We start from the raw sequence: 18,461 nt of genomic DNA, 5'->3' as shown, positions 1-18,461 counted from the left end.
AGTCTTACTCATTTATGACCACAAATGTTTGAATGAACATTTGTTGACATGAGGCATTCTTGAATCTGGTCCACATTCATTCAGCTAGTGAACTCAGTCAAGCTGTACAAGAGGGAAAGTGTCTGCCCGGCAACAGTATCAGTGTTTGCTAAACAATTAAATCCTGGAAAATTCACAAAAGCAGGAATTTTTGAAGAATCACTGGGAGAAATTCAAATTTTCCTCTTTGGAAAGAGTGACCAATTCACATTTCACTAGAGTTTTTTTGTCAAACAAGATTTTTCGCATCAAAAAACCTGGAGTATTCATTGTATTTTACTAATAAGTCAGCATAACTTAGAATTAAATTACAAAGTGGCTTCATTTTGAATGCATTGTAGTAGTTGTTTGCCAAGCTCATAAATGAATCTGTCTATAGCAGGTTTGGGCATCTCATGATTTGGCCCACTATGCCATTTTACACTTCAGTGCATATTATTTTGCATTGAAATGAAGAGCATATAAGAGAATTTAATTAAAAAATGTACATTTATTAAACAAATAGTTGGACATATGCAACACTTATTTTTGGCCCACAGGCCTCAATCAGGTTTGATTTTTGGTAAAAAAATTTGGGCACCACTGGTCTATAAAAATAATGTTGCCTAGAGTTTTTGCGTAGAGTAAACCATTTTCCAGTACTGTTGCGGCAAAGCAGTGACAGTGATTAGAGATGGATACTCTAGTAATGGCTTTATAATAGCTTGGTTTTATAATTGCTGTTTGTGTGTTTTCTTATGTTTTCTCTCTCTGTTAGGCTGCCAAAACCACTATTGAGGCTGCAGTGCCCCTCCTTTGCCCTTAGTATTAAGCCTTTTGAGAGTCTGATAAAGAGCATGTTATTGCATTCCTTACTGGAAGCCTCAAATATCTAGTGGCCAGTCTGGGTTTTCACTTTTATTATGCATTCAGCACTTTTGACCACTGAACGTTGCCCTCCTTAACCCCTTGGCAATGTTTAAAGAACACAAAGATGATGTTCTTCATGTCTGTGCTTGTAAAGTGGTTGAGCTGCTCCTTCAACCATTCTTGTCTTAGCTCCTTGTGTTGTATTCTCAGCAGAAGTGTGTAGGCCAGAGCTATTTTTGGCTTAGTGCTTGAAATACTGGCTCTGAAAGACATGGAAAAACATTTTACTTTCAGAAAGATTTGGCTGTCTGTTATTGTGGTCGGCTCTGTTTAAGTCAATGGAGTACTTGAAAGCGATAATTCATCTAAAACTGAACGTTCTGTCATCATTTACTCACCTTCATGCCTTTCCAAACCTGTATGCCTTTCTTTCTTATGTGGAACACAAAAGAAGATTTATGTGTCAGGGGTCCAAACAACATTTTTCAGACATTTTTCGAAATATCTTGTTTTGTTCCGCAGAATAAAAAAAAGTCATAAAGATTTGGAATGACGTGAGGGTGACTAAATGACAACAAAGTTAAATCAACGTTGTACCTGCAAGATAGTACTACAAATAATTAATTATATAATAATTTCTTTGCAGTTTAACAAACTTTGTGACTTAGCTCATTTGTTTTGCAATTAGTTGGGCCATGCAAGCACACCAAATGTCCTGAACATTTTGTCCATTATTAATCCAAATATGAGAACTATTTATTCCTTGAGTGTCTGCTTGTAATGTCCATTGATTTAGAGGTGCAACATATTTTTGCTGGACACAAAGAGTGTTAAAAGGTAAAATCTATAAAAGCATTTATGTTCACATGCGTACTTAGAGATTCACATAACGCATGACTCAGAGAAAAATTCTCAAGGTTGAAACCTTGAGACATTTGTAGACCCTGTCCTTGTTACCTCGGCAACACAGGTCCTTGCATAATCTTCCCACATGCTCAGAGATGTCATAGTACCTACTAAATCAAGGGACTTTCCAGTTCGAAGTGTGTACAGATCACTCGTGGCACTGGACTGGATGCCTTCTGTTAGAAAAGTCCCTTTAAAGGAAAATCAGTTCACTTAGCAGCCATATTGGCAACATCCTACAAAAATAGCTCCTATCTACAGGAATAGGAAGAGACTGAAATCTCTAAAACTGATTGTCAAGATTGCGTTTAGATTGTGCAAGGCTAGTCTTGCTAAATCCGAGTGGATTACTACAAATAAATATTATTTGAATAAATGACATGTAACTATCTCAGAATTATCTATGTTGGCTTCGAATTGGAAATATACCATACAAAATCATTTCAGATGTCTCAAATATTTCTATGCAAATGCAAACAAACAAGAAAACACTCCTTCCTTTTGAACGTCATAACATAATTTATTTATTTTCTAAATTCTGCAACCTTCTCAGTTAAGTTGGTCCTCTACATAATATCTTATGTTAGCTTGTGTCCACTGCCTGCAAAGTCCATATGTCAGAATGAGTCCTGTCCCCCCTTATACATGTCTGGACATGTTAGGACATGTCTCACTATCTCTGAGAAATTTCAACAAAGTTCTATAGGGTGAACCTTCTTTCAGTGTGAAGACTGAACAGGTGTCAGTACTTAATACAGCAAACAGAACAGTAATAATGGAATAATTTAATATTGTTTTGCTCCTGGGGTTTGCAAAAGCGACTGGATGTCTGTGAGAAGAAAATGGACCTGATCATGGACCATTGTGAGTACTTTTCCTCTTTGGGGCGCATCCAACTGTAGTTATCTATTATTTATTTTATTATTTCTTTATTTATAAAGCACTTTCAACACAACTCTGTCTGTTTAATCTGAGTTTTATGAGACCTGAGAGTGAGGGCAAAGCTAGAAAAATAAGAAGAAGAAGAAAAAGAAGAAGGAGGAGAAGAAGAAAACAGAAACAAACAGAGAAACTAAGACTAGCAGCCGAGACAGAACACTTCATTGCTCTTTCATCTCATCTCCCCAGTGACTGGTTAAGGCAATACCTCAACAAACAGTAACATAGCAACTCTCCCAAAATCTCCTGCTATTAGAAGGAATGGAGATATCAAAGACTGTCTCTCTGTAGGGCTTTGTAGTTTTAGACGCTGAGCCATCAAGAGTGAAAAAACAGTACAGGTATTCTCTGAGTCTTCCTAATAGTCTCAGCTGAAGCTGCCGGACACCTGTTGCCTCTGACAAGAGAAAATAATAATGGATAGAATTGTCTTAGAACAGTTGATGCTTAATATTTAAGTGGAAACTGTGATACATTTAATTTCAGGATTCTTTGATGAATAAAAGTCTTATTTAAAACAGAAATCTTTTGAATCATGTATTTACTGTCACTTTTGATCAATTTAATGCATCCTTGCTGATTAAAAGTATTAATTTCTATATAAAAAAATCTTACTGAATATATATATATATATATATATATATATATATATATATATATATATATATAGTGTATATGGAATTAGGTCAATTAAATTTCACATGCGTGTTTTACTCATGCATACTTATAACATTTAGTAAATGTTTAAGATTCTAAAACCTTGATATTAGTGACACAAAAAAGATTAGGTCAAGATCAAGAAGACGACACACTGAGAGATGTTCATTTGTGGGTGAATTATTGGCTTTGAGAAGTCTATGTTTAGTGTGTTGTGTTGTCCAAAGAGGATCTTTTGTCCTTTCAAATGCTATATGGTACCTTTGCATCTGTCTGTGGCTTGGCAAACACACCCAATGCAGTGCTGGGATCTGCTCAGAGAGAGTAAACCAGGCCAGGCTAATATTAGAGGTTACATATTGCTGATGGCTTTTTTATGTTCCCAGCATTTCTCCTTGTTGACAGCACATGTTTCAAACACAGGGTGTTTTCAGATCTTCTCAAGGTTGTGTGCAAAGATAATATTTTTGTATGTGAGCGTGTGTGTGTGATGGAACGAGTGACTATGTATTTGCATGTGGTTCCCCCCAGAGGGCAAACTGCAACTACTTTGCATGCTTAATGTGGGAGACATATAAGTTTATATGTTTGTGTATGTGCTTATGTAGGTGTGTGTATGTGTTTTGCATTATAATAATATATGCCTGTTTTTGGTGTATTCTTGTATACTTGTACATTTAGTAGGGGACCTTTGAATATTGTGTTGGACAATGGGGGGGCCTTTTAGTCAAATATGTCAGTAATTGAGAAATTCTGGGAGTCTACAGACTATATGATAATAAAAAATGAAACATTTAGTATACATGCTACAATGATTCTCTGTGCTTAATCGCTTTCAGTTATCGCACAAAACCTCCCTGCAACATTTCCTGTGTCATCATTGGTTTCCAAAGAAATAACCAAGCGGGAATCATACACTTAACATTCTGGGTTTATTTCAGGGCAGGCTTATAGCTCAATGCAAATGTGCTTACTCTCATCACATGTAATGGTGGTGAGGCACTAAATTAGTTTTCCACTGAGAGAAACTAATTAGTTGTAGACAGAAAGCGAGAAAACGCATAGAAACCCTCACAAAGACTCTCTCAAGAGAATTTCATGGTCTGTGGTGTGTTTGTGTTGCTCGCGAGTGCAGTGGTCTACGTGAGGGTACGTGTTTCTTCTAGTGTTCTCGGTCCCTTGCTCACAATTTTTCTTCCTCCCTCCCTTTCCTTTCCCTCTCCCTCTCCCTGTCCCTCCCTCTCTCTCTCTCCCTCTCTCTCTCCGTGTGTGCGTAGTCTGGGCGCCCTGCCAAGTGGAGTGTGTTTTTTGAATGAATACCTGATGAGGCTGCTGAGGCTGACTGGGGGAGGAGGAGCCGTGTTCTCTAGAGCACTGTGTGTGTATGTGTGAAGAGCAAAAGAGAGAGAGGGAGAGAGAGAGAGAGAGAGAGAGCTGGCAGTCAGTTTGCCTTGCATAACATACGCTGTAGCTCTCACACGTAGGGCTAGTGAAACAGCGCAGACGAGGGGACTTCCTTTACCCTCGGCCCACCGAGCAATTGTCGAAGGAAGTGGAAGAGAGTAAAGGCAGGGGGGAACATTGGACATGGAAGAAGACATAAATCAGAGGACTGCATGTGTGACCTGATAGCAGAGCTAAACCTGGACAAAGGACAGCTTGCCAGTGGGTAGAGTGAGTTACACTCGTAGTGCAGAGAGAGAGAGAGAGAGTTGTTAAAGGCTCCCCTATAAAGAAAGGTAAGGCATCACCCTTAGAGGAAATGTCTGATTGGTTTTGAATCATACATGCTTATTGCACACATTATTCTTTTATTCCAAAAAGAGAAGGAAATATAATGTGCATGCATCTGAGAAATGATTGTATTATTATAGCTAATAAAAACCATAAGCTTTGCAGAAATAATTGCAATTCTGTGCAAATGTTTCGGTGTTAATCTGTATGTTGTGCTCTTTTGCTTGTAGGGAGAGAGTAGAGAAACAGGCTTTAGTCATTGTAAAGGCAGCAACAGCTCTGTTTGGATTCATGTCTAGCTTAGGACTCCCTAGACTGCCTCTTAAAGGGACAGGCGCCCATATTAAAGGTCGTTAAGTGCAGAAAGGAGCTGCTTACGGGCGCTAAATGGGCATGATCCTTTGAGTAGATTGGTAGATGTTTTTTGAGGAAAGATGTTAATATGAGCGTTTCATTTTAGAGAAGTTATGTTTGTGTTTGTATACATAATCATTGGTACTGGTTCAGTCATCTCTAAGATGACATCATTGAAAAAGGTGTCACAGCACCATGCAAGTAATGTGTTCCGGAAGATTTTGCATGCATAGAAATAACTTTGTGTCACAGTACATAGCAAAATTATGTGACTAATTGTTTGTGTGGCAGATAATGCGAAATGGGATTATTTACATTCTGAAGTCTTTGTTTTGTGCCGATTACTCAGAGATCTTCCATTAGCATCGCTTTTATTAGTGTGTTGATGTTTTTGCATGGGTTTATTGGTGTGAATAGTATGTTGCGTTGATGACATTTGAACTGCAGCGGGGCTGCAGAGTATGAGATCTGCTGTTAAATTACTAGAAGGATACTGCAAGTTGTTAATCTTTCTGGCTCTTTGGCCAGCCACACTGTAAGCGAGTGTGTGCGAGCGTGTGTGCCTACATTGTGAGGACTAGACATCACTGTAAGGATAGTAAAGCCTACAACTGAAATCACCTACTATCAATTATTTAAGCAATTGAACAATCTCTTAATGATACTCTAAAAAAGTTTCTGAGGGTTAAATGTAGGGTTAAGGGATATAAAATATAGTTAGCTCAATTTAGTAGTCAATGTCTCAGTGAGGTTCTTTCAATAGAAAATCCATCTGTTGTTGTCATGGACTACAGCTATGTGGCACTGAAAGCAGAAAGAAAACAGAAATGAAGCATCACTTTTATGTCTGTGCAGCTGTATTGCCTCGCAGGCTTATAGTTTGAGTTAGCTATTTTGAATTGTGAGTGTATTTCAGTAGTGTTCTTTGAAACTCCCTGCAAGTAGACAGCCAAATATGACACCCAGTAAGAGAGAAGTAGTGCATATGCACCTACACACACATAAATAATATGTGAAATACAAGTATTCTGGAAACTTTCTCACAAATTTACTTCCCAAGTTCACCTCTAAGCTGTAATATAATTTCTCCGTTACCAGTATATACAAGGAACCAGCAAGCGTATGCATGAATGTATACTATAGGCTGTAGTACATCTTTGAAACACAAAGCCCATTCAAACATTACATTCAGAATTCTTATAATACCTCTAAGGTCAAAATCAAATTCAAATTTATTTATAAAGCACTGAATAAAACAACAACGTTGACCATAGTGCTGTACAAACAGTAACACAATGAGCAGAAGACAATATAAAAAAAAGGAACACATCCATATAATTATATAAGTAATATAAAAAGAAACCTTAAAAAAAGGTTGATTGGGCTTGATATCCACAGATTCAGTCTCTCATTAAAGCATTTGTACAATTGCACGAATGACTGTCTTTCTGGTGAGGTTAATGGTAAACAATATTGTCTGCCTGCATTGTGAATTTTTGTATTTTTCCTCCAGTTAGGACGTGTCACAAAAATGTTTGTTGTAGATCCCTGTGATTGCATGAAATGATACAGGGGAATGCAGATGCATGTCTTTAATGTATTTTTGTTATGTTGTAACAGTGTAAAACTGTGATCTGTGTGATCATTACCATTCTATTGTTCTTTGATACATGAGCACTCTGCACCAAATCACATATGCATAAGTGCGTATCAGTCCAATGGATATGCTGATGTGTACGTGTGCGTATTGTGCTCTGTGTACAATAGAGTGAAGCATTTAATGGCTGTGTGTGGTGTAAGCTGTAGCAGGGGAAAGTAGGACAGTGATTGGTGCAGATCTACTGTGGTGAAGGGATCTCTCCCTCCCTCTGTTCCCCCCTCCCGCACTCTCTCTCTCTCTCTCTGTCTTCTCCACTGTTACACTCTAACTCAATAACCATGCTCGCGTGCAGGCAGAGCTCAATGTGGGTCAGGAGAGCCAGTGTTCTCTCTCTCTTTCTCTCTCTTCCTTCAACTTTTTTCTGTCCACACACTCTCTCTGCATGTTAAGTTTGCACCCTGTGCACTCTTTATCCTCATTGATGTATGTAGATGGACTGTATGTATATGCAAACATTATGAGCTTGAGCCCTTTAAGCATGAGGAGGATTTGGATTCACATTTGACGATGGAGTCGCTGTAGTCCCTGATAGAACTATAACTTATCACTTGAAAATAATAAAATAATGTGAGCATTACTCAAAATGCATTACCATTCTACTCACTGAATGAACACACTGATGTTGTCTTTTTCACTAAACTGATAAAGTGTGGTTTACACTGCTAATACATGGAAGTGAAAAGGAAGTCAAAGTGGTCAGTAGAAATTAGGTTACCATGGGCCAGTTAGCCCCTGCTATTAGCAAATTAAGTAAAAAAAAAAAATTGGTTGCTAAACATTTCAAACTATTTCTTTGGCACTCTTAACTGAATGGATGTTTTTTAAAGGTCAAAAATAACATAATATGCTACTTTTAGGCAGATAGGTTTGAGCTAGTTTCATAGAATCAAAGGCAGTGCATAAAGTACACTCAAAAAATGATTTTTGACTTGAAACATTTACTCTTTGACTTAACTTGATGTTGTCATATTGAAATAACATGTTTCAATCAAGTAAACCCAACCAGGACTCAATCAAACAGGATTTTCACTTCCCATCATGCTTTGCAAAGGGGCTAAACTAGGAGTGTAAATGTTGAAATAAAGTGTTATTTTAAGCAGTTTTTATGAAGATGAGAAAATGGAAAGACTTTTTAATGTTTACTGTTCTATTATGTTGGTATTTAAAAGTTTCTGTTAATTAATAGTTTTAGGGTTACCATTGTGGTGAATTGTTGCACTTGTGCTTGGGTTGAGGACCTGCTAACAAATTTTCAAATTACTTTAATAAGGAAGTAATCACTGTGGTAGTGCTTTGGGTTGCATATCCCAAAAGCATTGTACGCCTATGTTGACTGTAAAACCATTGCCACCAATGGATTTATGATCAATTTAGGCTTTACACTGTTTTTGATTAAGGCAATTTAGGATGAATCCAGTATCACATCTAAATTTGTAACACAGAACATCACAAAAGTTATGTAAATCACAAAATTAAACAAGAAGAATTAATTGTAAAAATCAATGTATTAGTGATGGGAAGTTCGGATCATTTTACCGACTCTGACTTTTGAGTCTCGTTCAGCAAAATGAACGAATCTTTTTTCGAGTCATTTCGTTCATTTCGTTCATTTTAGCAAAATGTAATTAAAATGTTACGTGTTACTTCCCCAACACATCTACTACTTATGGAAACGTTGATCACACTACAAACAATACAAAACTACAATGCTATAAGATTCAGAAATGATTAATTCATTACCTGGGTCTTCAGTTTATGACAAGCTAATTAAGCTCACCTCACCTCTTGTCTGACAAGTCTTCGGGTTTAAGTCATTCCTTAATGACGTGACAGGCAGCCCCATATGCTAAATCAATGCAGTCTGAGCCGCAAAGAGAATTGATTAGTTCTTTTCATGAGTCTTTCGGGTTTTTGAGTCGTTCCTTAATCACGTGACAGACCCATAAGCTAAACCAATGCATTCTGAGCTGGAAAGAGAATTGATTAGTTCTCTTCATGAGTCTTTCGGGTTTTGAGTTGTTCCTTAATCACGTGACAGACCCATACGCTATTTCTGACATTTCTGTCACTATGTTTTTGTTACTGTTTCTTGAGGATCTGTGGTGTGTTATTATTTTATAAATAAATAAAGCCCTGTTATGAATAAAATATTGATCAATCAGAATGCATTGGTTTAGCGTATGGGTCTGTCGAACGACTCAAAACCCGAAAGACTCATAAAAAGAACTAATCAATTCTCTTTCCGGCTCAGAATGCATTGGTTTAGCGTATGGGTCTGTCACGTGATTAAGGAACGACTCAAAACCCGAAAGACTCATGAAATGAACTAATCATTTGAATCAACAGGTGAACTACTAATAGCAGTACAGCACCTATAGAATATTGCGCATGCGCGATTGAACGAATCACGCCCCCCGAGACGACTCGTTCTTCCCGAGTCACATTAAAGATTCGTTCAAAATGAACGAATCGTTCAAGAACGACACATCACTACAATGTATATGAAAACAATTTATTTATTGCTTTTATTTATTTTATCTTAAATGAACAAAATTGATTCTAGTTAATTTAACATGGTTGATTCTATTGGATTTTATTTTATTTTATTCAATCATGTGGAACCACTGTCCATGATTGAATTGAGTAAGTTGGACATAACTATTTTACATAGATTCTTCCTTAGTCAGTTGTTTTGTCACAACTCAAGGATTTTGCATAGAGCAAAAATAAACCTTTAATGTTAATAAAAACTAAGTTGGTTGTGTTGACCCAACGTAAGTACATTAAATTGGAATAACAGAATTGCATCATGCTGAAATAAAGCAACTTAATCATGTGGAAATCCTTTCCATGATTTTTTTATGTTCGTTCAAAGAGTTATTTTTTTGAGTGTATACAGTTTCTCATTTTTGTTTTTTTTGTTTTTTTTCTGTCTGATGAAGGTACGGACTTATTACCATCAGTGAGAGATGATTCCACATGAAGCACATGGAACCTTTTATTACAAGTGTCCTGACACGTCCTGACGCGTCAAGACTATGGTAAAAACGGAGTAAAGTAATAGAACAATGAAAATCTTGACAACTGAGTTCTACTTTGCACTCTAAAAAATCCTGATCAAGACGTGTGGGTTAAAATACAGGACAAGCTCCAAGACCATGAAGTCTAACCAGGAGCGCTGTAATGAGTGCCTTCCGCCAAAGAAGCGGGAGATTTTAGCTCTGGAGGAGAAGCAGGTGCTGGTGTCAGCTGCTGTTAGTGAGAGCCAGAGTGGAGAGAATTTGGCTTGGCTAGCCAGCGTTGCTACCATGGCTAGCATGGCCCACATCCCCAACAATGCAGGCCCATCACAGTGCAACAGTGCTGAGCCTGACAGCCCCCCACCATCAAATAAGGCTCTCACTGTGGTGACGGAATATCCTCCAACTACTACATCTGCTGGCTTTTCTTTCTCTTCCAATAGCTCCACATACAGAGGAGTCTTCTCGGGGCCTACCGTGCTAACGGCAAATCCTACGGTTCTCTCCACAAGCCTTCCTCAAACCATAGGCTCTGTCCAATACACACAACTTCCCCCCAATCTCCAGCTCATAGGGCCCTATACAAGTTATATCTCTTCACAGATTGTGCCGTCCACAACCAGTCCAACACAGCCACGGAGGACACCACAAGAGGTCTTGGCCACAACAGCTGTCATCTCCCAAGCATCCAGCCTTGATTCACAGAATCATCATGTGATTTCTTCTATATCAAATGTTTCCCACAGTCAATGCATTCAGGTAGAGAGTGCTCCTTTGGGTTTGACAGTTTCCTCCCCTTCTGTCCAACTGCCCCTTCAAATCCATCCACACTCAACTGTCCTTGCCCCTCATGCCCTAGCTCTCACCCCCTCTCAAGTGGTTCTACACTACACCGATGGCTTCATTGCAAAGCAGCCGGACTCCCATCCCAGAGAGGTGCAAAATGGTGCACTAGGGGAGGTTACAGTGGTCAAGCACAGTACTACTATGGCCAAAGGGATCTCTAGCCGACCAGAATGTGACCAGAGCCACAAGCAAACTCATAACCTAGGCCTCCAGACCCAAGCTCAGGTTTTGCTCCCAGCAGACTATAGCACTCATGACAGAGCAGGACTGCAGACATCGCTGATGTTGGTATCCAGTAGCCACCTTGCAGCAAACAGCAACTCTGAGCTCCAAAGTATCTTAGGTAAAGACCACTCATCTTTGCACCTTGCTGAGAGAGGAGGTATATGCCTAGGCAAACCAATGTCCAGAGTGTCCACTCTTACGTCCTCAGACAGCCAAGTTTCTCCAGCCTCCACAATCTCCCCACACACACTCCTGCAGGCTTCTCACAACACTCCCCAACAGGAGCTTTCCACCAGCCTTTACCCTGCCACACAGCTCCCAATTATTGGCTACATCACCAGTGCTTCTGGTGGACCCCAGCAAGCAGTAACTGGTTATCAGAGCAACCTGCCACAGCACGTGGTGATCTCAGGCAACCCCTCCTTGCTCATTCCGGTTAGTGCCACTAACATCAATCCATCTACTGCTGAGCCAGAGGTCACCCACTGTTCTGTCATCCCTAGTGTAGCCAATGCATCAACAGCTCTGCCTCAGACCTTTATTAATACATCCCCACCTGCAGCTGCATCTTCAGTCCTAGCCAATGGTAAAGACATCACTGGGTCTGATGGAAGTCATACCCCCTGTGCCATGCCAAGTCCAACCCAAATACAGCTGCCTGTTCTTTCAGCCAGTGTAGTGGGATCTCCAGTCCCTGTAACACCTCCAACATCTACAAGTCCTCACAGCTCACCATCATCACCATCAGCGGGCCTACCACCATTCTTCATGAAGGGCTCTATTATCCAGTTGGCAGACGGTGAGCTGAAGCGCGTGGAGGATCTGCGGACAGAGGACTTTGTGCAAAGTGCAGAGGTGAGTGGAGAACTGAAGATTGACTCCAGCACTGTAGAGCGCATAGAGTGCAGCCGTACACCCAATGCTGTCATCATACAGTTCTCGGTGGGAGAGAACAAAGCCCAGGTGAGTCAGTTTCTTTTGAAATCAAGCTCACTTACCATGTTAGTGGTAATCTTCTGTAGTGCTGAATGAACCTTTGGAACTAAAATATCATTTTGGTTTTCTCTGTTTTAGGTGTGTGTAGAAGTCCTGGTGGAATACCCTTTCTTCGTGTTTGGTCAAGGCTGGTCATCCTGCTGCCCTGACCGCACCACCCAGTTGCTAGCGCTATCCTGTGCCAAACTCTCAGTGGGTGATGTTTGTATCTCTCTCACCCTTAAAAGCCTAAAAAATAGCATTCAAAAGAAAAATAATTTTTCAGAGTCTGTGATGAAACACAACAACCCTTTGAAAGCAGCCAAAAACAATGGGCCCATTGAGGAAAGACCAACCCAAATGGAGGACCTTAAGAAAGGACACAAAATTACATCAAGAGTGGAGAATAGTGTTGAAGGAACACTGGTTGAGACTTACAACCAAAGAAATGTGTTGACCCTCTCAGAGAATGGGGGCATAAATCCTCAAACACTGGTGAACCTAAACAACCAGGCAGAAAAAACATACACGTCTAGCGCAGAGAAAGCAGTTAGCCGCAAGAGGAGATGGTCTGCCCCAGAGAAAGGAGAAATGTGGAGGTCGCAAGAGGACCCTCAGATTTTACCCAAATTTTCCTGCCTCCCACATCAGCTAAAGGTCAGCATTGAGGGCCGCTCCAGCACAGGTTGCTGAGGGCCTTCTGAACTCCATAGAGCAGTGATAGGGAGTTAATTTCTAAATAAGAAATACATTCATTAGCCTTACTTGATTAATTTGAGAAATCACATAAAGTTGATCAACTGAATAAAATTTGCTTTTGCTTGGTGCCCAAGAAAATGCTTTTTCTTCAACCACAAAGACTCACAAAAATTTCCCCATCACTGCCATGGACTCAAGGAGGGACAAGGAAGAGCAGATTCTCGTTTTGGTACTTTGCTTTTTGTTACTTTGTGTTGCTTTCCTATGACATTCATATCCAGGTTACTGTAATGTTATATCTTTTTACACAAGAATGTGTGTGATAATTTGAGTCGTATCATATGTAATATTAATCTTTAGACTTTCCTTTTAAATCAGCTGGAAATGACAATTTTGAGTTGTATATTGCAATGCCTGACCATTTTCTTTCTCAGCTTGCTACACATTTAGTGTCTAATTTAGTTTATTGTTGTGTTTACTGAATTCATTCATAATCAGGGCCTTGACTGGATAAGGACTGTTATGAGGAGTTATGGCAAAAGGTGAACAGTGAGATATGACATTTGTGTGAGTATGATTACAAGTGATATTGAGGAGTTGCGCGAGCAGGATTATCTCGACAGAAGCCACCTTCCTCTTGTTACTGCCCCCATAATCCTGTGCTTATATGTCAGCTGAGAATGACAGGCTTTGCTCAAGTGACTACTTTGAATCAGATCTAGGTCAAATATAGCATCAAGATACATTGAATGTTTTACCCTTATATTTTAATTCAATTGCTGATAGTCTTCTAGATATGCAATACTGAGCTTTCACATACCTCATATGTGCATTTAACAAATAACCCATCAGATTGCCTGATCGGATCTGTGAGTGAGAAAGCGTTAAAGAAATCTTCACATTGTCAACCTGGCTATGTGTATAGAAGTCTCCGCTCAAGTCAGAATTAGCACTTTAAAAGAAAGGTTAAGGGAAGTTGAATGAATGAAAGGATGGAAATATACCGACTTCTGTTTTGTTACTACAGCAACAGACAGTTTTGAGAGCTGTTAGTCATTTTGTGCATTACTATCCATTTTATGTGAAAAGTGTTTGTCATTTAGTATTTTTAAATTACTGATGTCTTCTTTTCATAATTTTAAGTATTGTGGGCCTTTCTCAGTCCAGCTGCAATAATGAACTCTCTGTTAAAGACACAATATAATCACCATACATTGAAAACTAAATCGACGCCGCATTCTTGATGTTCAAAACAAGCAAAATTTCACAGGTTTATCCCGAATAGAAATGGCCTTTTTGTATCAAAACTTGTTTATATAAGATATTTAGCATCTAAAATGTATCCATATATAATAATTTAATTTGCAAGAATCAGTGAGTCAAAGGAGAATGCTATGCTTTGTTCAATCTGTTCTGCTATTGGAAATCAAAATTTCCAATGGGCAAAAATGGGAAAATATGGTTTGTGGAAATTAGACATGATTTAGGATATTTTGAATGGATTATGCTTCAATCCCTCACAGTATAATTTTTGGTTGCATCAAATTAAATTTACGACTCAGACTAATGTTTGTCAGCCACAGTGGGTCTCTTTTAAAAATGTAGATTTCTTCATAATTAGCAGTATGCTGCTAATAGCCTAAACATGGAAAGTCTTTGTATGTTCTCTGCAGAAAGAGAGAGAGAGGAAAAAAGAAAAAAGAAATGATGAATGTTGAGACATTATCTATTTTCTTTGTGTCTTTATCTTTGTTGTGCTGGTCATGCTAAACAAATTTAAAGGAATTAATTTAGTACACTGCAATGACAAATTACAGATAATGTAATAAGACAAAGTTTTTATATGACAAATCTAATTGCTATATTCCATAAATAAAAGCCTCATGGGATTGTCTTCAGATTTTTTTTTTTTTTCCCCACAAAATAATTCTTATCTAACTCCACTGACTGCTGTTATAAATACAGAAAAAATCTTGGAATACATATAAAAAATTTGCTATTTGCACAAGTAGACATTTTAGTCTTATAGTTAACATTGCCAGCTCTGTAGGTCACCTAAAAACTATACATTTTGATATGTGTGGTCATGAGTGTGAGATTTTTACTCAAGTCAGTTTGTTGACTGACTTAAGAAAAGGTATTGTTGTGTCTAGAATTATATTCAGATGGAATCACAATAGACCTCATATTGTAGACGTAATGCTTGATTGCACATTCAGTCCAATTTGGATTTGGAATTTATGCACTTTTGAAGAGAGAGGACAATGAAAGAGAAATGAAAGGGATGGTTGATTAGTAGCCCCACATAGCTACAATTTGTTCAATACAGTCTATTGTAATGGTAATATTGGTAAGGCAGTAGAAGACTACAATAGACTAGAAACCATTACGAACGTGTCAATGTTTTAGGATTGTTATTTGTTTCATATGTATCATTGTTCTCTCTCTTTTCTCTCTTTTCCCTGTGTAGCTATGTATATTTAAACCTCAGTGTGTTTGTGCACTGTGTGGATAACTTCATTGAAGACAGTCAGGTTTCAACACTGCTGGCAACGTTTTTATCCAGTGTGTGCTTTTCTGTTTAAACCTAACAGTGATTTATTATCATCTGCATCAAATAAAAACCTTTTTTCATTTAAAACGAAGGCTGTCAACCACTTGAAGGCATAAAAACATTATAGCGATTTATAGTCAAACTGAATTCTCAGGTTGAGAAACTGGCCCGAAGACTGTTTCTGTTCCTGTATTTTGCAAAAACACTGAGTTACACACAGTAACAATGTTACAAATGAAACTGAACTGGAGTTCATTTTAGCTCCAGTGCTATGACTCATGGGAAGTCACTGGCTGACTATTGCGCCCTCTACAGCCCATCACTGTACATGCACCCAATGTATAAACAAGGCTAACTTTAACTAGCATGACGACGTGTTGTGAGTGTAGCTCACATGCTTGCTATTGAAAATGTGTTCATATGAAAAAATAAAACAGTCTGGTGTATGTACAAGGTTGGGCATCAACAATATGGCTTTATAAGGCTGTCCAAAGACAGTCAGAATTTGTTGTATGCATATGTCTCAATGGTCCATAGCCAGGATTAGCTCTAGCAATACCACAAGGCCTCATTAAGGGTTGAAAGACCAAACTTGAAGTCTAGAGATTGACCTATAACATACACAGTCACTGATCCCATTGTTTGTCTTTTAAAAATATTATTGTAAAGGAAGTTCTAGATCTTTTACCGCCCGGTAACCTCAATCGCCAGAGTGACACTTATCTTTAAAAAAGAAGAAAAAAGCACATAACTAATTTCTCATTTTCTTATATATTCGATGTAAATGACTATATTTGTGTGATTCGTTGTACCTGTGATATTTTTCTCATTCTTTGAAAAGCTCTTTTTCTACAAACTGACAAAAAGCAATTAAGACAGAAGTCAACCTCAACTTTTCTAACTGTGGTGTGTTTATGTGAACAGAGCATCCAAGACTGTTCAGTGAAGTCAGTGATCATTTCTTTGGTGGTGCTTGCAAGTTTTTGTAGCTGTTTTGATTTTTGTGAAATGGAAAGGAACGTCGGACTCGACTTTTGGCAAATATGTCAATAACTTCCTGTATAGTACAAATCTATTGTATCTGTATAATCACTCTAATAAAATACTGTGCCAATTTTACTTGACTCTTTCCTTTGATGAACTGATATTTTATCTGAGACGGTAAACCTGAAATTAATTTAAACGAGTTAGAAGTTTTGACTGTCAGGCCACATATAGATGCCTTGAATTATTCAATGGCAAAGACAAGGTTGTGGTTGACCCCTATAGAAAGCCTCCTGAGATATTGGCATTCTGACTGCACATACTCTATAAATTCCACTACATGCACATGGTGTGGGAAAAGATGCTAAAAGATTGACACAGGATTAAGCATTGAACTTAAGACGAGTGACTTTCAATAAAACTTGATGTCCCTATGTCACAGCTCATATATGAACACTATAAGCGTCTGGTAGAAGTGACAGGCCTACCTTACATAATACTCCAGCCATCCAATACATAACACATGTGAACACACGTTCTCATAAGTAAATGTCTGGAACCAGAAGTAACATGAAAAAAGCCTGTGACTCAGGCTAAATTGTGCAAGAGTTATGAACTTTGGGCTATAGGTTTGTCTGTAAGCATATAGTTAATGCATAGCAGTTTTTTTCATGTAGAACATTCTGTACCTTGTTCCAGGCTTGCAGCTGACAGACCATCCCAATCTGGGGCAGCAGAGATAGAGCAATGAGGAACTGTTTATATTACCTGAACATTTACCACTACCTTATATCATAATGTCTTTTCTCAATTAAATAAAATTCATATTAAGCATAGGTTAATATATGTATTATAATAAGAAATATCACACGTCTGTTGTTTAGCACTGTTGTATGAACTATTTACAACATTTCAATAAACAAGAAGTCAATATTGAGTAACTTACATTTTAGACAAAATATTGGCCAACTAATTGGTCAAATTTTGCTCCACGAGAAAATAGTTCCAAACGAATGTCAGAATTAACCGCTGAGTATCTAAGAGCAACAAACAGTTTTTTTGCTAAGTGAAGCAGTGTGTTTAAACGAATCGGTTGATAAAATGACTCACTCACAAATGAATTCGGAACTGCATTTTAACAGTTTGTTTGTGCCATCTTCATATGGCAGAAATAAGTAAAAGTAGTATGCAAGTATGCTATTCACACTCGTTCCTGAATGAATCCGTATTTTTTTGAACGAATCGTTTAAATTAGTGATTCAATGACTCACTCATAAAGACTTTTCGCCACCGAAAAAGTTAAACATCACCACTGATGGACAGACGGAAAGCTATGGTATTTAAAAAATAAATATGGGGGATGTTGAGTGCTCGAAACTGATTTGTTGATTAACCTTCTAAGGTGTGTGTGTAATGTGTACAGCAGGCTATATCAATTTATAGTTTTTTATAAAGCATATAAAGGCCGTTTGAAATTGGCCATGTTCTGAAAAAGAAGCATAACACTGTCAGGTATTTTCTACTTATTTAGTTGTTGTCTTTACTGTACTTTATTGTACTTGCCACTTCAGAATCATGATAACTTTATATTAGTTATAACCTTTGCCAGCAATTCTGACACGTCAGACATTGTACATATCAGTACTGTAACACATACAGTATATCAGTAGTTGCACGTACAGTATAGGCCTATTTGTACAGTTGTACGTGCAAAATGTGAGTCTCATTGCTTTACAATGGGACTCTGTACTGTACAGCAAGGTTCATAGACTGGACCTCTATTGGAGAGGTTTGTTATTGACTGATGATCATGGTTATGTCATCAATATTTGCTTGTTCAAACATTTAAATATAATTAGAATATTTACAAAAAAATATAATACAGCTAAGTATGGGTGGATCAAGAGAAAAAAGTGTGTGTCTCTGTCTAGTGTTACAGTTTGTATGATCAAGGGTACACACAGAGAGGTGTAATACTGATGATTTAACAAGCCATCCTAGAATGACTTCAACAAAACAT

The 18,461-nt window shown here is 38.1% G+C and overlaps 1 protein-coding gene and 1 long non-coding RNA gene across 3 annotated transcripts; one reads left to right on the top strand and one right to left on the bottom strand.

Moving 5' to 3' along the window:
- Positions 1 to 296: 296 nt before the first annotated feature.
- LOC125243061 lies at positions 297 to 17,708 on the bottom strand. The gene is made up of 3 exons (XR_007178968.1): positions 17,388 to 17,708; positions 17,131 to 17,166; positions 297 to 1,150 (listed from the first exon to the last, which is right to left on the bottom strand). It is a non-coding gene; the product is annotated as an uncharacterized LOC125243061 (long non-coding RNA).
- atxn1b (ataxin 1b) lies at positions 2,432 to 16,576 on the top strand. Of its 2 annotated transcripts, none has more exons than XM_048152337.1 (3): positions 2,432 to 2,658; positions 10,081 to 12,192; positions 12,304 to 16,576. In XM_048152337.1, exons 2-3 carry the CDS (start codon positions 10,297 to 10,299, stop codon positions 12,895 to 12,897), a joined length of 2,490 nt encoding a protein of 829 aa, XP_048008294.1. In that variant the 5' UTR covers positions 2,432 to 2,658; positions 10,081 to 10,296; the 3' UTR covers positions 12,898 to 16,576. The 2 variants fall into 2 exon arrangements, with proteins under 2 accessions (XP_048008294.1, XP_048008293.1); XM_048152336.1 differs by lacking the exon at positions 2,432 to 2,658 and adding an exon at positions 3,443 to 5,129.
- Positions 17,709 to 18,461: the final 753 nt, after the last annotated feature.

Source organism: Megalobrama amblycephala, linkage group LG13, assembly GCF_018812025.1.
Source record: "Megalobrama amblycephala isolate DHTTF-2021 linkage group LG13, ASM1881202v1, whole genome shotgun sequence".
NCBI lineage: Eukaryota > Metazoa > Chordata > Actinopteri > Cypriniformes > Xenocyprididae > Megalobrama > Megalobrama amblycephala.
This window is presented reverse-complemented; position numbering and strand designations above follow the sequence as displayed.